This window comes from Hemitrygon akajei, chromosome 7, assembly GCF_048418815.1.
Source record: "Hemitrygon akajei chromosome 7, sHemAka1.3, whole genome shotgun sequence".
Classification (NCBI taxonomy): Eukaryota; Metazoa; Chordata; class Chondrichthyes; order Myliobatiformes; family Dasyatidae; genus Hemitrygon; species Hemitrygon akajei.
Genome location: NC_133130.1, coordinates 118,537,874 through 118,563,740, shown reverse-complemented (window position 1 = coordinate 118,563,740; position 25,867 = coordinate 118,537,874). Strand labels below are relative to the sequence as shown.

At 40.2% G+C, this 25,867-nt stretch overlaps 1 protein-coding gene across 2 annotated transcripts in view; it reads left to right on the top strand.

Moving 5' to 3' along the window:
- Positions 1-25,867, top strand: part of wdr27 (WD repeat domain 27) — a 561,812-nt gene that overhangs the window by 37,211 nt on the left and 498,734 nt on the right. For both annotated transcript variants that reach the window (XM_073051837.1, XM_073051836.1), the window contains exons 10-16: positions 464-564; positions 3,293-3,357; positions 5,487-5,611; positions 7,259-7,335; positions 16,534-16,606; positions 17,380-17,457; positions 20,026-20,132. In XM_073051837.1, the coding sequence (XP_072907938.1) occupies positions 464-564; positions 3,293-3,357; positions 5,487-5,611; positions 7,259-7,335; positions 16,534-16,606; positions 17,380-17,457; positions 20,026-20,132 (626 nt within the window). The remainder of the gene's footprint in view (positions 1-463; positions 565-3,292; positions 3,358-5,486; positions 5,612-7,258; positions 7,336-16,533; positions 16,607-17,379; positions 17,458-20,025; positions 20,133-25,867) is intronic.

Below are 25,867 nucleotides of genomic sequence, written 5' to 3'. Positions count from 1 at the left end.
TGCTGTGCTATCTTCTGTGCTACTGTGCCATCCCATTAGCCTGATTTGTTATCAAGGCATACAGTATACAAGCAGGACTTTTGACCCACTGAAAACTATGTCAATTTTCAAAGACACATTTATACTAAACCTATTTTACTCTCCCCATATTGCCCTCAGATTTTATCACTTCTCTTCCACACTATAAGATGTGCAGTTTACAGTTAACCTAGGTGAGGTGAACAAGGAGTATATACAAATTCCACACACATATAGCACCTCGGGTTGGAGTTGAAGCAGAGGCTCTCCTAATTGTGACACCCTAAATTAATATCACCACAGTCTCAGTGAAATAGGACTAGTTGTGTAGATCCCTCAAAGACAGTGTATAACCTTTTCTGTAGCTCTATCATGATTTGTTTTAGCTGTTATTCACCTTGCAGATTTTTGGATTGTTTCTATTAATAGTTTAATTTTGTTTCAGTGTTCCAGGAAATTCCAGCAGCCTGTGGGTAGGGACGATACAAGGCATATTCAATATTAATCTTGCTACTGGAGAATTTGATGCTGCTGTACAATTGGAAGGTAATTTAGTGCAGCTTACTTATGCCATTTACTAACTAAGCAGCTTGACAGCTTTGTAGATGGCTTTGTGGCCAACTTTGTGGATAGCTTTGTGGCTTACTTATGCCATTCACTAACTAAAGAAGCTCGATAGCTTTGTGGCCAGCTTTGCAGATGATACAAAGAGAGCTGGGGGGTGGTGGGGTAGCATTGAAGAAGCTGTTCCTGAATCGCTGAGTGTGTGCTTTCAGGCTTCTGTATCTCCTACATGATGGTAACAGTGAGAAAAGGGCATGCCCTGGGTGCTGGAGGTCCTTAATAATGGATACTGCCTTTCTGAGACACTGCTCCCTGAAGATGTCCTGGGTACTTTGTAGGCTAGTGCCCAAGATGGAGCTGATTAGATTTATAACCTTCTGCAGCTTCTTTCGGTCCTGTACAGTAGCCGCCCCTCCATACCAGACAGTGATGCAGCCTGTCAGAATGCTCTCCACGGTACAACTATAGAAGTTTTTGAGTGTATTTGTTGACATGCCAAATCTCTTCAAACTCCTATAGCTGCTGTCCTGCCTTCTTTATGACTACATCAATATGTTGGGACCAGGTTAGATCCTCAGAGATCTTGACACCCAGGAACTTGAAGCAGCTCACTCTGTCCACTCTTGATCCCTCTATGAGGATTGGTACATGTTTCTTCATCTTACCCTTCCTGAAGTCCACAATCAGTTCTTTCGTCTTACTGACGTTGAGTGCAAGGTTGTTGCTGTGAAACCACTCCACTAATTGGCATATCTCACTCCTGTACACCCTCTCGTCACCACTTGAGATTCTAACAACAATGGTTGTATCGTCAGCAAATTTGTAAATGGTATTTGAGCTATGCGTAGCCACTCAGTCATGTATATACAGAGAGTAGAGCAGTGGTCTAAGCACACACCCCTGAGGTGCGCTGGTATTGATCGTCAGCGAGGAGGATATGTTATCACCAATCCGCACAGACTGTGGTCTTCCAATTAGGAAATCAAGGATCCAATTGCAGAGGGAGGTACAGAGTCCCAGGTTCTGCAACTTCTCAGTCAGGATTGTGGGAATGATGGTATTAAATGCTGAGCTATAGTCGATGAACAGCATCCTGATGTAGGCGTTTGTGTTGTCTAGGTCAGTGGTCCCCAACCAGGCCGCAAAGCATGTGCTACTGGGTCGCGAGGCAACTGACCCATATCGTTTCATACTGCCTGGTGGTTGGGGACTACTGGTCTAGGTGGTCTAAAACCGTGTGGAGAGCCATTGAGATTGCGTCTGCCGTTGACTTATTGTGGTGATAGGCAAATTGCAGTGGGTCCAGGTCCTTGCTGAGGCAGGAGTTCAGTCTAGTCATAACCAACCTGTCAAAGCATTTCATCATTGTTGATGTGAATGCTACTGGGCAATAGTCTATTAAGGCAGCCCACATTATTCTTCTTTGGCACTGGTATAATTGTTGTCTTTTTGAAGCAAGTGGGAACTTCTACCCGTAGCAATGAGAGGTTGAAAATGGCCCCCTTATCAAAGAATGTATGTGCTAGCATTGCAGAGAGTCCAGAGGAGATTTGAGAATAATCCTGGGAATGAAAGGAGTGTTTGATGGCTCTGGGCCTGTACTCACTGGATTTTAGAAAAGTGGTGTTGGGGGGGAAATCTCATTAAAACTTAAACACCTAGATAGAGTGGATGTGGAGAGTATTTTCCTATAGTGAGGGAGTCTAGGACCAGAGAGCACAGCCTCAAAATAGAAAAATGTCCCTTTAGAACAGAAATGGGAATGAATTTCTTTAGCTAGAGGGTGGCGAATCTGTGGAATTCATTTCGACAGGTGGCTGTGGAGGCCAGGTTATTATATCTATTTAAAGCAGTGGCTAATAGGTTCTTGATTTGTAAGGGCATCAAAGGCTATAGGAGGAATAGGTTTGAGAGGGATTGGTGGAGTAGATTTCGTTGGCCTGATTGCTTAGTTCTGCTCTAGTGATCTATTCAAACCTAAAGTATGGGTGTTGATTATAAGTTAATGTGCCTGTTGTGTAGATTAATGAGGAGTGATTCCTCATCCAAAGCCCCGGCTGTGTTGGTAGTCTCATTATCCAGCTTGTGCCCAAGCTTTCGTACTTGGGACTACTAGGCTATCCTTGGTTACGGATGTAATAGTCACTTTACCTTGAATAGATCCCATGTCCCTCTCTGTCTTCGGTACTTGTGTTAACTGATGTACATCATAGAGAAGAAATGATTTATCGTTTGAGGGATGGCCATCAAACTTGACGTTTTGATGATGCCGTGAAACTTTGTAAGATCAGCAGTCAATAATGGTGACTTATAGGGCCTCTCATTCTGTATGTAAAATCCTGCTTCAAATCAATCCTCACTCTTCCCTCTCCAATACTATCTGCTAGGTCTGTCTTGCAAATGCGTCATACCATATCCATATATAGACTGGGAAACTGGGCAAATGTCTATGTAACTCTTACATCATTTTTTTTGACTGGTCTAAGGGACTCTTTCAATTTTGTCACCATAAGTAATGGATTTGCCGGAATAGCTGGCCACATCACCACCTTGCTGCATCAGTTTTTGTGATTCTATGTTAATTTCCTAAGGATTAACCAAACCAATTTTAATTAAGTAACATGTTAAATATTTTAGTTTCATTTCACAGTACTTTGTATGATTAAAGATGCTCAAGTCTTGGTGAATAATGAAATAAAATGTATTTCAGATCATCTTGGGTTAAGCATTCGGACAGCTGGATCTTATGCAATAGGAATTAGAAGCACTGACAAGGTAACTTAAAACTTGCTGCACTCGGATGAGCAATTTGAGTTTTATGTTGAGCAAGTTCTATTTGCTTTGTGAATAATAAAAATGTATTAATAAAGAACCTAACCTATATTACTGTTAAAGGTAAGTATTATATCTGTGTACGTCAACTGAATATTGGATAATGGAAAAATGGATCCCGACTTGTCTCAATGATTTTTTTATCTCTACCCGTGATAACAAAAGAGTGTTGCTCATCTGATTTCTTCAATCTTGGACCTGTATATCCTCCAACTGAATGATTTGAGGCTTGGGGGATACACAGAGGGGTCTGAAATATGTGAGGAAAGGTTTGGGAAGTCAGAGCTAATCAACATTGAGATTATTGGGGCAAGGGTCAACTTGTTACAGTGAGCCAGGGATGGGGTCAGTGGGATGGGATAATTGATGTGTGGTGAGTATAATTGGTGGTTGGTTGGATTTGATTGGCAGATTAAGTAGGGAGGTAGGTTTAATAGGAGCTACAGACTTGATGGTGCAGTAATGGTTAAACAGTATGAATGGAAAAATGGGATTAAGTTTCCCTTTAAGCACGAGGGCTTGAAAAACAGATGCAACATTGATCCACTTCAGGTTAAAGTGTTTTTTCAACTGCATAGAACTCGTTCTTCCAACCTTGTGAAATGTAGTTCAAAGGCCACCATATTCAAGCTAGACTGCTGATGCTACAGGTCATTAAGTACAGAGAAACTACATCTATGTTGAATAGCATTAATTGACTTAATACTAAATATTGAAAGTTCTGTAAAAATAAAGTGTTAGTATTATTTTGCTAATCTGGCACCTCAAAATCTTTGACGCCGGACTGGCAAGTTCTCTGAACTATTGTATGTTACACATATTATTACCCCAACTTAATTTTAATTAACTTTCTTTTTAGATGTTCTACTGTAGTATAATAAATGTTTCAGTAAACCAGGGGAGTTTAGAGACAGCATGGGATATAAAACTAGATGAATATAGCGGAAACAAGAGAAATAAGAGCGTAGTGAGCTTAGAAGGAGCTTGGAAATGGGACTGTGGTGAATTTGTAATACGGTGGGAATGGAGCCCCAGTGAGTATATAAGGAAAGGTTGAGCTAGGGCTTTTCTTCTTGGAGTGAAGGAGGATGAGAGACTACTTGATAGAGGTGTATAAAATGTAAGAGACATAGAATAGCCAGCTAGTGCCTTTTTCATAGGGTGACAATGGCTTATAGCAGAGGATATCCTATTAAGGTAAGGGAAGGGAAGTTCAGGGAAGATGTCAGCAGTAAGTTTAGTTACCCAGAGAGCATTAAGTGGCTGGTATGCACTGCCAAAGGCAATGGTAAAGGCTGAAATGTTAGGGACATTTAAGAGACTCTTAGACAGGCAAATGGATGTAAGAAAAATGAAGGTTTAGACTGATCGTAGAATAGGTATTGGCACAACATTTTGGCCCAAAGGACCCATACTGTGGTTATTATGTTATATGAATGCTAGAAACAAGGCTGGTATGTTGAAAAGGGGCTGGGTGGCTAGGTAGTGGTAAGCCAAATGCCAAATGATAGAACAGTAGATTATTGGAGTTTCATTGTATTTGAAAATAATCTCTTTGTAGAGGTAAAATTGATTTCTCATTTTGAAAACAGCAAGATAGATTTTCTGCTTTAATTATGTTGGGGACAAATGAGGAGATATGTTCTCTGAATTATCCCTTCTCACTTGGTTCCATCATTCAACTTTTTTTACTGGAGGGGAAATCTGGATTTAGAATTTTTTTACACTGTGAAACCTGCGCAATAATAATTTGCTCTACATTAAGTAGTTTCGCCCTCTTAGGGATGATGGAGCCCTTGGCAGCATCCCTGGTGAGGTTATAAGTCCACCAGACAGTTTTAGTTATAAAAGCATGGTTGTCCGCAAAATGCAAGATGTGGCAGTATCTCTTCAAAAACATTTTGTTTTCTGTTTCTCCCCATTTTTTTGAATTGATAAAATTTTAATGATAAAAATTCCTGACATTTCTGCAAGAGATAAAACTTGCTTTAAGAGAAACTGTTTATTAGAATTCTTGTACATGCATTAATTTTGAAAATTTATTGGGATTCAATATGTTTTACTCCCAACAGATTTTCTGCCTTCTTTCTTCTATGTTTGGAAAGCATATTGTTCTGCTGGAAATTGATTTACATGAGCTTGCAAGAAAGTGTCTGCAGTCTAAAAACCAAGGGGAAGCACTCTGTGTCATTGCCAGGTAAGATACCCCTTCTAAATATTTTAAAAAGATCTTGTCAATATAGCCTGCAACATTTATGTATCACTAATCAATATGTTTCTTCATGGGAGAAGTACACCAAAATATGACCTAACTGTAGAACAAAACATGAAGTACAATTGCATCAGCAAGTTACGGATATGATACATTTACATAGCATTTAAAATCATGAGCAAACAATCCAAATGAGACACTTGCATTAATTTTGAAAACCTTTCTGTCTGCAAAGTTTGTCTTGTTGGAAAAGATGGAATGTGCCCAAATTACTGCCATTTGGATGATTTACAGCAAGCCCAACAGTATACTAAAAATCTTCAGTTAGCCAACTTCAGAAAGTTATTATTTTCCTCATACATCAAACCCACCACTGCTTGTATTCTCAGCATCCTAAAGTATTTAGGGAATCATTGCTTGTTGCATTCCAAAAGCCTGGAGCTACCTCTTATTTTCCTGGTCTTGCTGTAAATGCATTGCCTTGCCAGGGAAAGGGTCTATTCTGGATTGGGTGGGTGAATATCCTAGCCTTTGAGCAGGAAGTGCTAAAGATCCTCATGTTGGATGGAAGTAATATACTTCAGGCTCGCTTTGGACTTGGGAAATCAGTATTTTTCAAAAGCCAGGAAGGATATAGCTAATATTAAAGGGCTGAAAGAAATTTGGTTCCTTGGGTTATAGCCAGGGATGGTAAGTGGGGATAAGCTCCCACTACCTATTAAATGCTCCCAATGGTGTGCATCTAAAATAGCCTCTGATAGCCAAGTCCAGCTCCTGGCTTTCTTTGGCTGCTAAGCCTGGTGGATCCGTTTCTACTGACAGGAGAAGGGGCAAAGGCAGATCACTGGCACCTTAAAGCCAGATGGGGCTCATCAGCAATGGCTGGTGGCCCATCTAGGAGAAGGAAAATTCTGATCTCAAACCTCTGCTGCCTTGTGGCTATATCCAGTCATGGGGAGGCTTTGGCAGTAAACCCTGAGGAATAATCCAGAGCTGAAGTCCCTAACAGAGTCCAAGTTGACTTCAAAGCTGACTGGCAACTCCAGTGACACTGCTGGTGCCAAACTTTATCAGTCTCTGCTATTCCTTGGATTCATCAGCTGCCTGGAGAGGTGAGTGTGCTACATGGGCAACAGCTTGCTCACCATATCGTACTGCCCAGGCTTGCGTATCACATAGACAGCTGGGACGCAACATCAATAGCCAATGTCGACCAATGGAGGGCCTCTGAAAAGAAATTTAGCATTTAAATTTTTAACTAACTAGGCTTATCAAGCCTCTTCAATTTGTTTCTTGTCATTCCCCTATCTATCATGCATACACATCCAACTGTTTTATTAACAAAATTTAAACTTAGCTCTTAATTCTAATGCTTTATTTCTCCATTTTCTTTTACAACTTTATTTAGTTTGGCTTTCACCTTTTGCTTCTTGTTACATCTGTCCAATATGGTTTTGGCCCAAAACGTCATCACTACCTCCTCCCATAGATGTTGTCTGGCCTACTGAGTTCTGACAGCATTTTGTGTTTTTATTTTTGTCCAATATATCATTATTTTAATCTTTAATTATATGATGATATGATTCAAGAATCATGATTGGTGGCTTGTATTGATCGAGAATCTTTTTTCAGGGCTCCTTTGCTGCCCACCTCCCTTTTAAACTGTGATGCAAAGCAGAAAGAGAAGTCAGCTGTTCCATCAAAGATGGGTAAGTGCTTTGTTTCTGTATGCCCAGTGTGTGAAGAGAAGCACAGTGGTTAATCTGAATTGGTGGCTGCTGAATAAATCCATTATGGTTGATAGGCATAAGGTGAAAAATATTCTGAATCTTATGTCACTTCTCGGTTGATCGGTAGTTCAGATGGTGCACAACCTGTTCTATGAGGTTAATACTGCGCTGTATTTGATATTCATTTCATTTTGTGCTGTATCGGCCTCTCTTACTTGGCAGGATTATCTCAATTTGTCCAACTTTCAATTCCATAATATCAGGTGGATGGACATTTCACCACCAGATTCATGCCTGCTTTATTCCTATGTGTATTGGTGAATTTTAGTACTTGGATTAGTGTGTATACTGAATGTCTCTGGAGTTGGATTCAACAATTTAATATCTTGTTTGCTGTACATGCAAAATTTAATTTGAGATAAAGTTTTCTTCTTGTATATTTTCTTGATGTTATACTTCTGGTGAAATAATTAGACTTTAAGTAGGAGCAGAATTAGGCTTTCTGGCCCATCAGGTCTACTCTGCCATTTGATTATGACTGCTTTAATATGTTTCAACCCCCTTCCCTGCCTTCTCCCTGTAACCTTTGACACCTTTACTAATCAAGAACCTATCAACTTCTGCTTTAAATATATCCGCTGACTTGGCCTCCATAGGTGTTTGTGGCAATGAATTACAGATTGACCAGCCTCTGGCTAAAGAAATTCCTCCTTATCTCAGTTCTAAAGAGATGTCCATCTATTCTGGAGATTGAAATTTTAAACAAAATTATAGCAAATAAAAAGTAAACTGGAGGCAATTTGGTCAATTTCATTTTCAGGTTAGCTCTCTTTAGCATTTACATCTGATTGAATAATACCTTTGCCAACTTTTGAGCAGCCAGAAAAACAATACAGAAAATATGATGGAATGTAAGGCAGATTATTGTGATAGATCACGTTCATAGTTTATGAAAGTAATGGTGTAGCCATTTATTGAAATGTTCTATGCATTTAAGTTTATTAGATGTTAAGCTGAACATCAGGAACTAGAGGCAGCATTAATGACTTTACAGGCAACTACAATAGCTTTTTAGTAGCTGGGTTTTTGAGTGCCAGCTTTCTGTAACTAAGACCCTTTGTGGCGGCCCTTGAGTATTCGCTGTCAAAAGCTGTACATATTTTCATTCATCATGTTTCAGACATTACTATTTTTGCCATTGTTTGCACTGATAGTTTGGCTGGTATTAAAAGTTGCTGACTTTGGCAGATGCAAGTTTAAAAAAAAATCACAAGAGAGGAAATAGCAAGTTGAAACCAAGTTCTCATTTAATTCAACAAACTAGTTTGCATGTTAGATGCATAAGTATTGCATGTCACAAACTATACGGAGGCTGCAGAGTAAAACAGTAATTTATGTAAATACTCTTGGTACTATTAATATTGTCTTGTACATACCTTACAAGAATGCCACAGATGGCTCTGGAGGCCAAGTTTTTATTTTTTAAATATATTTAAATTTATTTTTAAATAAAGCCAGATACAGTCAGCCCAGAATTAATAATCATAACATAAATAAATAAATGTAATGGAAATATTACTAAAAACACAGTATGTAACATTAATATGCAAGCTAACATAGTGCGAGAGTCTAGGACCAGAGGGCACATCTTCAAAATAGAAGGGTATTCCTTTAGAAAAGAGATGAGGAGGAATTTCTTTAGCAAGGGGGTGGTGAATCTGTGGAATTCGTTGATGGCTGTGGAGGCCAAGTCATTGGGTATATTTAAAGTGGAAGTTAATAGGTTCTGGCTTAGTCAGGGCATTAAAGGTTACAGGGAGAAGGCAGGAGAATGGTGTTGAGAGAGATAGTAAATCAGCCATGATCGATAGGGAGTAGCTTGGTTGGCAATGTTTCCTCTAAGTTGTGCGTGCACGCACATCTTTTGCTACTAGCGCACAAAGGAAATTAAACTGAATACAAAAGGTTGTCACCCTCTACTTCATGGCATGCTGGTACAGTCAGTGCAGAATTGCTCATCACAGCTTCTCAGCTGCGTTGGACTGGTCATGTTACATGAATGAGCGATGATCGTTTGCCCAAAGCTGTTTTCTATGGCAAGCTACATGAGGAAGCATGGTGGTCAGAAGCTGCACTACAAAGATGTGCTCAAGTGCCATATGAAGAACCCTGACATGAATGTCAACACCTGGGAGAAAGATGCTTTGGACTGAAGAAGTTGGTGCTGCATTGTCAAGAAGTCAATCCCAGCTATCGAGGAGAAAAGGCAGAAGAAATATGAAGCAGGTCATGAACGCAGGCATTTGGTGCTAGACCAGTCAAATCACAAATGCAACCGATGTGGGAGACAGTGCCAATCCAATGCTGGTCTTGTGGCCCATAAACGTGCCTGCAGAGACTAAACTCTCAGCACAGTCACAAGAGTTAAGATTGGATCAGCCATGATCTTGTTGAATGGCGGAGCGGGCTTGAGGGGCCGATTGGCCTACTCCTGCTCCTATCTCTTATGTTCTTATGTTCACAGTCAACATTGAAATTGATGGACAGCCAAAGAAGAAGAAGTATGTTTCACAGTCGTGCATGATCACATTTCCATTTACGGTTTCTGGTGCGAATGGTGTTGACAACGTTGAATTTGTCAGTGATTTGTCTGCAGACTTTAGAACTGGCTTACTTGTACTGTTTTTATTAAATAAGTTATTGATTCACTATATCAAATTCCAAAGAAGCAAAGGGCGTGAAGTGCAAAAGAACCACTAGTTCATTTAAAACAGAATGGCTTAATGAAATAGTAGAAACTGCTGCAATGCAAGTTCATGGTCAGCAACATGCAGCTACAAGAAATAATTATGTACAAAGCAGAAACTGGAGTTACCGGCATGCATTGCTGTGGTGCAAAAGTTGATGGAGAATTTGCTAATGGAAAGAAGTGGAATGATATTTGAAAACTTGACTTTTTAAATAATCGTTTAGCAAGCAAATCATATATGGACCGTGCAAAAGCTCTGACGAGAAAATCTTTCAATACCTGCTACAGGTCTGCTATGTAGGTTTTGTGAGAGTTCAGATGAGCAAGAGTGAAAATGGTCAAACCCACAGGAGATGGCAGTTATATATAGGCCTCCCAGCAGTAGCTGAGATGTCGACCACAAATTACAACAGAAAATAGAAAAGTTGTGTCAGAAGGGCAATGTTATGATGGTCATGGGAGATTTTAACATGCAGATTGAAATGAAAAATCAGTTTGGTAATGGATCTCAAGAGAGTAAGTTTGTTGAATGCCTACGAGATGGCTTTTTAGGGCAGTTTGTTGTTGAGCCTACTAGGGGATCAGCTATACTGGATTGGGTGTTATGTAATGAACCAGAGGTGATTAGGGAGCTGAAAGTAAAAGAACCCTTAGGTGGCAGTGATCACAATATGATTGAGTTCAACTTGAAATTTGATAGGGAGAAACAAAAGTCTGACATAGTAGAATTTCGGTGGAGTAAAGGAAATTACAGTGGTATGAGAGAGGAGATGGCCAAAGTAAATTGGAAGGAGATGCAGGCAAGGTGACAACAGAGCAGCAATGGCGTGAGTTTCTGGGAAAATGAGGAAGGTGCAGGATAGATGTATTCCAAAAATGAAGTACTCAAATGCCAAAATAGTACAACCATGGCTGACAAAAGAAGGCAAAGCTAATGTAAAGGCATAAGAGAGGGCATACAACAAGGTAAAAATTAGCGGGAAGATAGAGGAATGGGAAACTTTTAAAATCTACAGAGAGCAACTAAAATGAATCATTGGGAGGGAAAAGATGAAATGTGAAAAGCAAGCTAGCAAACAATATCAAAGTGGTAATAAAAGCTTTTTCAAGTATGTAAAGAGTAAGAGATTTGAGAGTAGATAGAGGACAGTTAGAAAATGAGGCCATGAGAAATAATCATGAGTGACAAGGAGATTCAACTAAATGAATATTTTGCATTGTGCCAGATGTTGAAGGGTGTGAGGGAAGAGAAGTGAGTGCAGTTACTATTATGAGAGAGAAGGTGCTCAAAAAGTTGAAAGACCTAGGGGTACATAAGTCACCTGGACCAGATGAACTGCACCTAGGGTTCTGAAAGAGCTAGCAGTAGAGATTGTGGAGGCATTAGTAATGATCTTTCAAGAATCACTGGACTCTGGCATGGTGCCAGAGGATTGGAAAATTGCAAATGTCACTCTACTCTTTAAGAAAGGAGGAAGGCAGCAGAAAGGAAATTATAGACCAGTTAGCCTGACCTCAGTGGTTGGGAAGATGTTGGATGAGGTTACGGATTACTTGGTGACACAAGACAAGATAGGACAAAGTCAGCATGGTTTCTTTCAGGGAAAATTTTGCCTGGTGAACCTGTTGGAATTTTTTCAATTTGCAAGTAGGATAGATAAAGGGGATGCTGTGTATATTTGGACTTTCAGAAGGCCTTTGACAAGGTGCCACACATGAAGCTGCTTACCAAGTTAAGAGCCCATGGTATCACAGGAAAGTTACTGGCATGGTTTGAGCATTGGCTGATTGGTAGAAGGCAGCAAGTGGGAATAAAAGGATTCTTTTCTGGTTGGTTGCCAGTGACTAGTGGTGTTCCACAGGGGTCAGTGTTGGGACCACTTCTTTTTATGCTCTATATCAATGATTTACATGATGGAATAGATGGCTTTGTTGCCAGGTTTGCAAATAATACAAAGATTGGTGGAGGGGCATGTAGTGTTGAGGAAACAGGTAGGCTGCAGAAGGAGTTAGACAGATTAGGAGAATGGGTAAGAAAGTGACGTTAAATCAAGCAACAGGGCTTTGCTTCCAGATGAGCTGAACGCCTTCTATGCTTGCTTGGGCTGTCAAAACGTGAATGAAACATCACAAACTCCATCAGTCCCCAGTTTCTGAGGATGATGTGCGAGCAGCCTTCAGGAGGGTGAACCCGTGAAAACATCCATCCCAAATGAGGTACCTGGCCAAATACTAAAGACCTGTGCTGATGAATTGGCTGGAGTGTTCACTGAGATCTTTAACTTGCTTCAGCAGACTGAGGTACCTACGCGCTTCAAGCAGGTTTCAGTTATACGAGTGCCTAAGAAAGTGGTGATAACCTGCCTCAATGACTGTCGCCCAGTAACACTTACATCCACTGTGATTAGGTGTTTTGAGAGGTTGGTGATGAAACACATCAGCTCCTCCCTGAGAAGCAATTTGGATCTGCTTCAATTTACCTAGAGCAGCAGCAGGTCCACAGAAGATGCCATCTCATTGGCTCTTCGCTCAACCCTGGAACATCCAGATAGCAAAGTCACATATATCAGGATGCTCTTTATCGATTACAGCTCGGCAACCAATGCCATCACCTTCTCAAAACTAATCAACAAGCTTCAAGACCTTGGTCTCAGTACCTCCTTGTGCAGTTGGATCCTCAATTGTAGACCACAGTCAGTTCAGATTATCAACAAAATCTCCACAATCTCCAACCATACAGGTGCACCACAAGGCTGTGTGCTTAACCCTAGGGTTACCCATAGACCCTCTATTTTTCTAAGCTCCATGTACCTATCCAAGAGTCTCTTAAAAGACCCCATTGTATCTGGCAGCCCGTTCCACGCTCTCACTGCTCTCTGTGCTAAAAAAAAAACTTATCCCTGCATCTCCTCTGAACCTACTTCCAAGCAACAGATGCAAAATGCTAGGCAGAACTCAGCAGGCCAGGCAGCATCCATGGAAAAGAGTAAAACTGTTTACTCTTTTGCATAGATGCAGTCTGGCCTGCTGAGTTCCTGTAGCATTTTGTGTGTGTTGCTTTGGATTTCTGGCATCTGTGGATATTCTTTTTTTGTATAATTTATTTTTTATTGAAGTTCATCATCAAACAGATGTTTCCATAAGATGTATTTCAGATATTGTACATATATATCATATAGTCATATATGCCACAGATCTCCACATAATATTTATCTGAGGTATACACTTATAGAAAAGAGAGGAAAGAAAGAACAAGCGAAAGGAGAAAACTATGTACAAGTAGGGAGTGATCTTTTTTTTAACAACAGATTCATTGATTTGTGAGAATAAAATCAGGCCTATGAGGTGTTATGTAGTTAAACCATTTTTCCCAGTGTGAGTCAAATTGTTTCAACTTATGATTAACAGATGCTGTTATCTTCTTCATTTTGTAAATGTCCATTCTAATGTCCATCCATGCATTTAAGTTTGGGCTCTCCTGTGATAACCATTTCTTAGTAAGAGTCTTTTTACCAGCTACCAGCAGTATATTCATTAAATATTTATCTCTTTTCAACCATTCTTGAGGTATATACCCAAAATATATGCTCTTACTTTCCAAGGGTATTTCACATTTAAAGATGTCTTGTAGGGCATTGTGTATTCCCCTCCAATAATCTTTGATAACCGTGCATTCCCAGAAAATATGATAATGGTTTACATTTTGATTTCCACAAGTTCTCCAACAAACAGGGAAGTTACTATCATAATGGGATTTCTGAGAGGGTGTAATAAAATATCTTATCAAGTTTTTCCATCCAAGCACCCTCCATTTCTGTGAACTGGTACACTTCCATTGTTACCTCCATATTATTGTCCATTCTTCCTCAGATATAATTATCCCTCCTTCCTCCTCCCATTTTGTTTTAATGTATGAAGTTGAATGTGTTTATCTGTGGATTTTCTAGTCTCCATAGGTTGTAGAATCTGTTCAGAGTTGAGGTGAGTGAAGTTATCCATGCTAGTTAAAGGGTAATAACTGTTACTGAACCTGGTGGTGTGGGATTTGTATGCTATATAGATGCCTCCATAGCTTTAATAGCAGACTATACAAACGCCATATTGTCTTTCTAATGTTTAATGTAAATATGGGCAGTAAATATCACACAGGAGAAGACCCTTCACTCCTACAGTATTCATGCTCATCCCCTTAACACCAATCCCATTTTACCTTGCATTCCTATCAGTCCTGAATTCTCCTGTCACAGAACTGCATGGGGTGCAGTTTACAGCAGCCAGTTAGCCTCCTGTCTAATACATCTCTGGCTTGTGAAAGTAAACTGGAGTGACCAGGAGAGAGACACATTGCCACATAGAATATGCAAGCTTCCTATAGAAGCACCCTAGAGATCAGGGCTGTTTACAGGAGCTGTGAGGCAGCAGCACTGTGTTGCTCCAATACTGTTACGTAATGTTGCAGCTTTGCACAATTACACTTCATAACATTTTTATATTATTGTAAAATAACGTTAAAATTTGTATTGCTGACCTCTGTAACTGTAGTGGTTAGCATAATGCTGCTACAGTGCCAGTAAAACAGGTTCAATTCTGCCACTGTCTGTCAGGAGTTTGCACGTTCTCCCCATGATGTGTGGGTTTCCTCCCACATTCCGAATACATATGGGTTAGCAGGTTAATTAGTCACACACGTGTAATAGGGCAGTGCGGGCTCATTGGGCCTGTTACCCTCCTGCATCTCTAAATAAAAATGTAAATAAAATCTTAAAATACTAATATGCAGAAAAGGATTCCACACATATTTATGAGAATATGATTTATTTAATGTAGCGCAATCTGTATTGCTGTATTATTTTATTAGCAGATTGGTGAATGACAGCACTATATTAAATGGAAGGGCAGGCCAGCTGAAGCAGCAAGCAGCAGATGGTGTTAATTTTCTCAGAAAATTGAACTTTAAGAGTGAAACAAACTGAAACTATAGCAACTTCTAATAAGAGCAGAGCAATTTCTCCAGACAAATGTAGTAAGTGGAGCATAAAGACATATCACACTACTACAGAAGGTCCCACACCACCAGGATCAGAAACAATTACTACCCTTCAACCATCAGACTCCTGAAACAGTGTGGATAACTTCACTCCCCTCAATTCTGAACTGATTCCATAACCTACTGACTCAATTTCAGGAACTCTTTACAACTCATGTTCTCAGTATAAATTTTTAATTGAACAGTTTGCCATCTTTTATACATCGGTTGATTGGTTGTTTATGAGTAGTTTTTCATTGCTTTTATTGTATGTCTTTGTTCGACAATGATTGCCTGCAAGAAAATGAATTTCAGAGTAGTATATGGTGACCTATAGGTACTTTGATAAATTTACTTTGACTATAAATTGATTAACCAAGGCTATTTGGAAACCAGTCCTTCAATTCAAGATGGTGCTGGTGAAGACCAGTGACTACTTATTGTCAGTAAACAAAACAAAGAATATAACAAAGTACTTTATTAGTAACATTTCTTCTTGTAAAATTTATGGTAAATGATCACTACAAACAATAGAGAGGCAAGCGAAGGCAAGTTCAAAGTATGCAGGTACACGGTGAGGTCAAGGAATATTTGAGGCAAAGTTGAGTTGGAGTGGAGCAAGTGGAAGAGAGGCTGATTTGAGGCCTGTCCACCTAAACCGAGAACGAGGTTTGTTTGACCTAGGCCGATTTAGAAAGGTCAGGTACTGGCTGAAATGTGGTAGCAGGGTCTAGGCCCAAAGTGTATCGATGTGACAGGGCTTGTGTTCCAGTATGAGGACTGACTTGATGTTTCAACAGTTTAAATGCTGGGCCAGAAGGTTTGAAAGAGCAAGATGTCAGGACCAAAAGGCAAGGGTCAGTCTAGTTCTGTTCGCAGCTCTGGGATGCTTACTCGGCTGTGGGCTGCTCCAGCTCCGTGTCTACGGATTCACTATTGTTCTGAATGCTATTTGCTTACTTTTATTGTTTGCATGATTTGTTTTTGTCTCTCTCTGCACATTGAGTGTTTGATGGACTTTTTATGGGTTCTATGAGTTTCTTTGTTTAGTGGTTGCCAATAAAGAGATGAATCTTAAGGTTGTATAATGTATACATACTTTGATAATAAATGTACTTTGAACTTTGAATCTTAATGGCAGAATTAATCATCTCCACTCTTACTGGTAGGAGCATCATCACTAAATACAGCATTCCACTTATCTGAACCTTGAATGATGTGGATATTTACTTACAAAGTGCTAAGAACAGTTACCTGCTAAACTAGATAACCTTTTTTTTGATTTACGCTTAATGAAAATGGCAGCGTGCCTTATCAATTCTGTAGATTTGAAAGCTGATGATTGTGTTTGAACATTTTATAAAATGTAATAGTTCTTTCTTTTTTGAAATCCTGAACCTAGTCAGCTGTGTCAAAGACAAGCCAGTGGTGTTTCATACCAAAGTGAAGTCTTCTGGCTACACCTCAGCACCAAGGTAAGCACCAATGTTGATATTCATTTGAAAACCTGACCTAAGTTTAATCAAGAATCTCAGTTTAAGCTTTTCCACTTTTACAGAATACTTTGGTTGTGGCAGAAGGTTTGCTGGCCCTGTTGTTGTTCTCTAACACTTAGTGAGATTTCTTTGTGTATTAGGGAATCCAGTTGGAATTTGAGCAACAATCTCTGTATCATCTGTTGCTTTTTGTATAAACATTTCTGGAATATCTCACCCAGCCATTAGATAATGTTATTCTGCCAAATGTGTCACACATTCTTTAAAAAAAAAAGCTAAGAGAAGTGTAAATGGTTCAATATGTAGCAAAATGACCCAGGAGAAACTCTTAATTCAACTCAAGATACTATTAATGTGGAATATTATAATAGTCACTGTCTACAAATTTCCTTTGCACCTCAGATAGTTGAAAAACTCACTATATTTCACCGATCTGCTCTTATCCCGGGCTTAGATACAATTTAGATCCTTCAGCAATCTCTGAAACTGGTGCTCTCTTTTGGTTACTCCCAGACTAGTCTCATTTCAGTAGGAGTATGGACCTAAAGCACCATATAGTTCAAATAGTTACATGCTAATTCCTACTGCTGTTTGTACACTAAAACATTTGTTACCTGAGAACTTGGTCCCAGTGGTACAGTCTATCAAAATCAAATTATTTAATAATTAGTTTAAAAGCTCAATTTCTATATTCAAGAAATGTTGATTCATTGTGATTAGCTCTCATGTCCATGTTAATGATATTATTGCAGCATCAACATGTTCACACCAAAGTTAAATCCTCCAAAACATGCCAGCTCTGCCCTGAAGGAGAAAAATAACAGTCTCAAGTAAGAAACACATTTTCCAAGAAAATATATTTTAGAACTTAGTTGGCAAAAACTTGAAACTGTCATGCTGTTCTAAAAAAAAAATACTGTTTTATTCATCTATTTTTAACCATCTCTTTAAGTATCCTTAAGGGAATATATCAGTATGGAAATTTAGTATTATGTAAATACAAATACTTACATTTCTTAAGGATAATATTCCTAATGAAAAAAGTAAATTCTGCTGCTGCATCAGTCATACAGCATGATGCTTGTAAGTTGATTCTCAATTCTTGAAGGCCTGTGATAAGTGGGGTGCCATAGATGTCAGTGTTGGGATTTTTGTTATTCAGTATTTATGTAAATGTATTCTGATTGTTTTAAGGCTACGTCCACACTACACCGGATAAATCCGTAACCAATGCTTTTTCTCTTCATTTTTACCCTCCGTCCACACTAAAATGGCGTTTTCATCCCCCGAAACTGGAGCTTTTCAGAAACGCTCTCCCAAGTGTGTATTTTTGAAAATGCCAGATTGGCCGGAACAGTGTGGATGGGGTAACTGAAGAAATCTGAAAACGCTGTCAGACGGCAGCGCACCATTTCATTGTTTTCTTGAACGCAACCTAACAATTTCAGAACAGACGGCAACGAGACTGACGCCAGAAGAGTTAGAAATGTACTCACCAAATACTTTGACCCATAACTTACTGAATAAATAAGTATACTCACTTTGCCCTGTTTTCTGTCCTTGCTTGTACGAAGGTGGTTTACCTATTTATGTAAGTACTTCTCTGACAATAGATGTGTAACAGCCTAATGTAACGTTGTATGGAAATACAAGATAACACTGATGCAGACATGTTTTATACATTTAACAAGGTGCTTTATTAATGCAACAGAGTTAGTCAGTTTTCCATTGTTCGTTGTTAGCCTGGTCAATCTGTCTGTGAACTCCCTGTCGATTGCCTTTGTATGCTCCAGTATTTGTTTTTTTTTACTTTTAAGTTCTTCTGTGTGAGAGCCAACAACTGTCCGTCGTTTTATGTTTTTCTAGTCTGTAACTACACAAACGTGCACTTTCATGGTGAGATTCAACACCAGATATGTTGCTTGTTTTGGTTAGATGTGTCCTGCGCATGCGCAGTAGGAGGAGATTCGCCAAAATCTGTGTTTCAATGTGGACGGAGATATTTTTAAAAATGCATAGTGTGGACGCCTATCGTTTTTACGCGAAACCAGTGTTTTCAAAATTATCCAGTCTAGTGTGGATGTAGCCTAAATTAACAGTCTTGTTGAGAGTAAAATAGGTTAGAATGAATGACAGAGATGTTGATCAGTTAGGAAGATGAGCTGAGGAATAGTAATTGGATATAAGTGCATTTTGGACAATCAGGCTAGGGCACGATGGATACACTGAGTGGCAGGGTATTGAGTGATGTGGAACAGAGGGACTGAAGAGTGATGGTACATAGGTCGCTGAAAGCAGTTACACAACTCAACAGAGTGGTGAAGAAGGCGTTTAGCATGCTGGCCTTCAGCAGGCAGGGCACTGAGTTTAGGAGTTAGAACATTTATGTTGCAGTTAAACAAGATGTTAGTGAGATAGCACTTGGAGTATTATGTACAGTTTTGGTCATCCTATTAAAGAAAAGACATCATCAAGCTAGAGAGGGTGCAGATGAGTTTTATGAAAATGCTGGTTGGGCTAGAGGGCCTGAGTTATTGGGTAGAGGTTGGTCAAGCTGGATCTTTATTCCATGGAATGTAGGAAAATGAGAGGTTATCTCATAGAAATTTATAAAGTCATGATGGGCAAGGATAAGGTGGATGAATCATGGTCTTTTCCCCAGAGTTGGGGAGCTCAAAACTTGAGGACACCTATGCAAGATAGGAGGAGAGAGATTTAAAAGCAAAATGAGAAGTAACAACTCTGCACAGAGGGTACTGAGTACACGGAATGAGCTGTCAAGCTAAGTGGCTAAGGCAACTATGATTGCAACATTTAAGAGGCATTTAGAAAGATACTGGGAAGGGAAGGACTTGTGGGGGGGGGGGGGGCGGTGGTTATGGATTGAACACTGACAGCTGGTGGTAGGTAGGATGCTGTGGCTGTCATGGAGCAGTTGGGCCGGCAGACATGTTTCCATGCTGTAAGACTCCGTGGCACTAATTACGATAACTGAATACGTGGAGTCTGCAGAATGCCTTTTCAAAAACAGGTGACATTCAATGCTTTTTTGCTACCATGCACAAGGGTGGTGTGAATGTATTTGTGGACAGACGGTTTTGTTACACAAAATTGAACAGAGAATTATTTAATACTTAGAAAAGACAACTTCTGCTATTATGTTTGGTTTTCTTGTTCTTACTGAATTTAACTCCCATGCTTTAGTGTTACTTTGGGAGAGAAGTGGTGCTTTTGCTTTTTATGTCTAACAAGAACAAGAACATGTTTAATGTTTTGACAATGTTCTTGTTTTCAGTTCAAGATTTATTGCTGAGTGATAGATTGTGACGGTCGACACAACAATGTGGGCTGAAGGGCCTTACTGTGCTGTAATGTTCTATGTCTATGATTTGCTTAAGGGGAATTACCAAAGAATACCCACTGGACAGTCTGGCACCGAGCAAGCTTAGCGCACGAGTTGATGTTTCAAACCAGCCAACACCCGTCTGCTGCATCCAGTACTCAGGTAAGCCATCTGATTGGAGAATGATGAGAAGTATTTACTAAAGGCTCTCAATTAAATATTTTCTAAACTGAAATGACTTGCAGCATATTGGTTGACTTTTAAGAGTTTCAGTGAAACAAGTTTTGATTCTCTGAATTTTAACTCACAGATGTCTGAGTGTAGGAAGTGGGAGGGGGAATGTTGCATGAGTTTATTAACTAAGGTGGAAAGTGTGTAGAAAGAATCACAAGGATGTTATTGGGAGCTGGATGTTACTGAGTTACAAGGAGAACTGCATATAGTTGAAACATAGGAGGCTGATGGGTGGCCTTATGGAGGTACAGTATATAAAATCATGAGGACAGATGGTCATGGTCTTTCTTCGTAAGGTAGAGGAGTGTAAAACTAGAGAGCATAGAATTAAGGTGGTGTGGTGGGGGGGTGAGACTTAAATGAGTGGCAATTTTTTCATGGAGGGTATCGGATATATTGTACAAGCTGTCAGAGAAAGCAAAAGATATTTAGGAAACATTTTGAGGGATATGGGACTAGCTCAGGTATGCATCTTGGTCAGCATGAATGAATTGGGTGGAAGGGCCTTTTTCTGTGCTGTGTCTCCATTTTTTTTTTGGATTGAGCCACATTCATTTTTTTTGCCAAGCTCAAACTGGAAGCTTTACACACCATGTTTGCAAGTAACCAGAATTACTTGTGATTGACACTGAATACTGAACAATGTACACTCAGACATGCTCTGGTGAAAGCTATTCAATGCTCAGACACGCTGGAATTAAGGAGATTGAGATGGGATCTGATTGAAACATATAAGATTATTAAGGGATTGGACAAGATAGAGGCAGGAAATATGTTTCAGATGCTGGGAGAGTCCAGTACCAGAGGACATGGTTTGAGAATAAGGGGTAGGTCATTTAGGACAGAGTTAAGGAAAAACTTCTTCTCCCAGAGAGTTGTGGGGGTCTGGAATGCACTGCCTCGGAAGGTAGTGGAGGCCAATTCTCTGGAAACTTTCAAGAAGGAGCTAGATAGGTATCTTATGGATAGGGGAATCAAGGGATATGGGGACAAGGCAGGAACTGGGTATTGATAGTAGTTGATCAGCCATGATCTCAAAATGGCGGTGCAGGCTCGAAGGGCCGAATGGTCTACTTCTGCACCTGTTGTCTATTGTCTATTGACTGCAATACCTTCTGATCAAAAGTTAGTTCCAGCATTTTCTTTTATTTTAGTTTTCCAGCAATGTCTATTTTTTGTGTCTTGCAGTTCCAGCATTTCTTTCCTTGCTTTTCTCTGTCATCACCTTCAATTCTCATCTGTTGCACACAACTGATCTGTGATGAAGGAATTTTCACTATCTACTCTCAGTTAACAGCAATCCTTTTGTTTGGTGTCATTCAGTCTTGCATGGTTTCCATCCAATCACGAGCAACCCCTTACTTCTCTCCATCTTTTCCTTTTCTCTGCAACTTATTTCTAACTTTCCCTGGTTCTGATGAAAGCCAATCTTGCGCTCAATGTCAATAAGACCAAAGAACTAATTGTGGACTTCAGATGGGGTAAGGTGAGGGAACACACACTAGTCTTCACAGAGGGATCAGAAGTGGAAAGAGTGAGCAGCTTCAAGTTCCTGGATATCAGTATCTCTCAGAATGTATCTCGGACCCAACATGTCGATGCATCTGCAAAGGGTGATTCAGCAATTCAGACGTTGCCTGTATTTCATTAAGAACTTGAGGAGATTTGGTGTGTCACCAAAACTACTCGCAAATTTCTACAGATGTACTGTCTGGTAAGGGGGATGCAGGCTTACTGCATAGGAGAGAAATAAGCTACAGAGAGTTGTAAACTTGGTCATCTCCATCATGGGTACTAGCTTTTGTAGTATCCAGGATATCTTCAAGGAGCGATGTCTCAAAAAGGTGGCGTCCATCATTCAGGACCCCCATCACTCATGTCATGCCTTGTTCTCATTGCTACCATCAGGATGGAGATTCAGAAGCCTGAAGGCACACACGCAATGATTTGGGAATGATTCAGGAACATCTTATTCCCCTCTGCTATCTGATTTCTGAATGGACATAGAATGCATGAACATCACCTCATTACTTTTTTATTTCCACTTTTTGCAGGATTTATTTAAATATTTAAATATATAAAAATATATATCTGAAATTCAATTTTGTACTGTAATGTGTTGGATCTTTTGAAAGTATTAAGGATGGAGAAGTACCAGAGGATTGGAAGGTTGCAAATGTTGTTCCCTTGTTCAAGAAAGGGAGTAGAGATAACCCAGGAAATTATAGATCAGCAAGTCTTACATCAGTGGTGGGCAAGTTGTTGGAGAAAATCCTGAGAGGCAGGATTTATGAGCATTTGGAGAGGCGTATTCTGATTACGGATAGTCAGCATGGCTTTGTCAAGGGCAGGCTGTGCCTTATGAACCGGATTGAATTCTTCGAGGATGTAACAAAACATATTGAAGGTAGTGCATATGGATTTCAGTAAGGAATTTGATGAGGTTCCCCATGCGAGGCTCATTCAGAAAGTAAGGAGGCATGGGATCCAAGGGGACCTTGCTTTGTGGATCCAGAATTGGCTTGCCAACAGAAGGCAAAGGGTGGTTGTAGATGGTTCGTATTCTGCTTAGAGGATGGTGACCAGTGGTGTTCCGCAGGGATCTGTTCTGGGACCCCTCTTCTTTGTGATTTTTATAAATGACCTGGGCGAGGAATTAGAAGGGTGGGTTAGTAAGTTTGCTGATGATACAAAAGTTGGGGGTGTTGTGGATAGTCTTGGAGGGTTGTCAGAGGTTATAGTGTGACATTGATAGGATGCAGAGCTGGAATGAGCAGTGGCAGATGGAGTTCAACCCAGATAAGTGTGAAGTGGTTCATTTCAGTAGGTCATATTTGAAGATAGAATATGGTAAGATTCTTGGCAGTATGGAGGATCAGTGAGATCTTGAGGTCTCTGTCCTTAGGACACTCAAAGCTGCTGTGCAGGTTGACATTGTTGTTAAGAAGGCGTATGGTGTGTTGACCTTCATCCACCATGGGATTGAGTTCAAGAGCTGTGAATAATGTTACAGCTATATATGACCTTAGTTAGACCTCACTTGGAGTACTGTGTTCATTTCTGGTCACCTCACTACAGGAAGGATGTGGATACTATAGAGAGAGTGCAGAGGAACTTTACAAGGATGTTGCCTGGATTGGAGAGCATGCCTTATGAGAAGGTTGAGTGAACTTGGCCTTTTCTCCTTGGAGAGACAGATGATGAGAGGTGACCTGATAGTGGTGTATACGATGATGAGAGGCATTGATTGTTTGGATAGTCAGAGGCTTTTTCCCAGGGCTGAAATGGCTAACATGAGGTAGCATAGTTTTAAGGTGCTTGGAAGTAGATATAAGGAGGATGTCAGAGGATGTCTGTGTTTTTCACACAGAGAGTGGTGGGTGCGTGGAATGCACTGCCAGCAAAGGTGATAGAGGCGGATACAATAGGGTCTTTTAAGAGACACTTAGATATGTATGGAGCTTAGAAAAATAGAGGGCTATGCAGTAGGGAAATTCTAGGCAGCTTCTAGGCTAGGTTACGTGGTCAGCGCAACATTGTGGGCTGTAGGGCCTGGCTGTGATGATATCTGGAGTTGAGTGCTCTTGGCAAAACCCAACTGTGCATCAATGAAAAGGTTATTGGTGAGTAACTGCTCTGTGGAAGCACCATTGATTACAGTTTCCATCACTTTCTTGGTGATTGGCAGTAGAATGATTGGGTGATAAAAAGACAGCTTGGAATTGTCTTGCTTCCACATTGTTGAATAAATGCCTGTGCTGTGCCTGTATTGGAACAACTTGTCTGGAGTCTCTAGAATTGCCTTGTTTTTTAAGACAGTGCCCTGAAGTGTTTCTGGATATTAAAAGGACTGAATGGAATTGGCTGGAGACTGGCTTCTGTGGTGGGTGGATCTCAGAAGGAAACCAAGGATCAAAGTCAGGTTTATTATCAGTGAACATGTTGTGAAATTTTCTGTTTTGAGTTAACAGTAGTGTGCAATACATAAAAAGATTACTATAAATTACAATAAGAAATATAAAAAAAATAAGCAGCACAGAAAGTGAGATGTTGAGTTCATGGTTCATTCAGAAATCTGATGGTGGATGGGAAGAAGCTGCTCCTAAAATATTGAGTGTGTGTCCTTGGGTTTCTGTATCTTCTCTGTGATGGCAGGAATGAAAGGAGGGAATGAGCTAGATGGTGTAAATCCTTAATGATGGATGCCACCTTCTTGAGGCATCGCTTTTGAAAATTTCCTCGATGCTGCGGAGGCTGTGTCCTGATGGAGCTGGCTAAGTTTACAACCATCTGGAACTTTCTTTGAGTGTGCGTTAGCGCCTCTACACTAGACAGTGATACAACTAATCAGAATGCGCTTCATAGTACATCTGTAGAAATTTGTTAGAGTCTTCGGTGATGTACCAAATCTCCTCTTGATGTCAAAAAACAACTCTTTGGCACTTATGGCTGAACATGGCTGTGATTGCTTTGTTCTTGAACTTGCTTTTCTCACGTGTTGGGCCCCACTATTGATGATGAAATATTTTAGGAGTCCACTTCTTCTTGTTCAGTGTTTAATTGTCCATGACAATTCATGACCTGATGTGGTAGGTCTGCTGAACTGATTTGCACTTAGGGTTGCTGTTTTGGATTTTTAGTACAGTATGTACGTCCTCTTGTTGCTTCACTCATTGTTCTTCAAAAGTTGCATTTTAAGATTTGACAGTTCTGTAATTAGAGGCATCCATTTCAAACCCCAGAGAAAACTGCCTCAGAGAGGGAGTTGTGTTTCAAAGCAAGTAGCATAAAAACATTTTTGTGTAATGTTTTGATCTCCCTTGCTGATTTAATTGTTTCATGCCTTGCAGACAAGCTATGTTTTTAATTAGCTAATTATAAATCTCAGTGCTACTGGAAACCTCAGTGACTCCCATCAAAGAGAGAAGAATCTTCCAAAGTTCTTGCCTTGATGTTTATATCGTGGTGCTTGCTAGAATATAGATATGTGGACATGGAAGCCAGCAGATCTGCTCCATAAACCAATAAGTAGCACTCATTGACATGAATTGCATATGAATAGTGCTTAATTAGATGGGGTCATTGAAATGGCAAGGAAAGATGAAAACATCGATGAAAAAGATCTTTAAATTTCACGAGACCTGCCTGTTTGCAAATATTAGTGTGTGGCATCCGTTGGTCTCGGGAGACCGTGGATCTGTGCCTGGAGAGTTTTGATTCAGCTGCTGATGGTGGTACAGCGTCTCTTGTGGCTGTACAGGCCCACATGGGAGTGACAGTCTCGGTTGCAGTGATTGCATTTGAAGACGCTCTCCTCCAATGTTGCCATGTTGTTGTCTTTTTGGCGAGCGCGCTTTTCCTGGGCGGCAAGCCTCAGTTTCTCTTCTCCTCACTCCAGCCCTCTGTGTAGTTCTCGTCTCCAGCGTGAGCGATCGTTCGCGACGTCTTTCCATCTTTTGATGTCCAGGTCCATTGACTTCATGTCCCTTTTGCAGACGTCTTTGAAACGAAGATGAGGATGTTCTCGTGCTCTCTTGCCGGTGGTCAGTTCCCCGTACAGTAAGTCTTTCGGAATCCTCCCATCCGGCATGCGATGTACTTGTCCCAGCCAGCGGAAGTGGCGTTGTTGGAGAAGGGTGAAGAGGCTGGGTAACTGGGTGCGG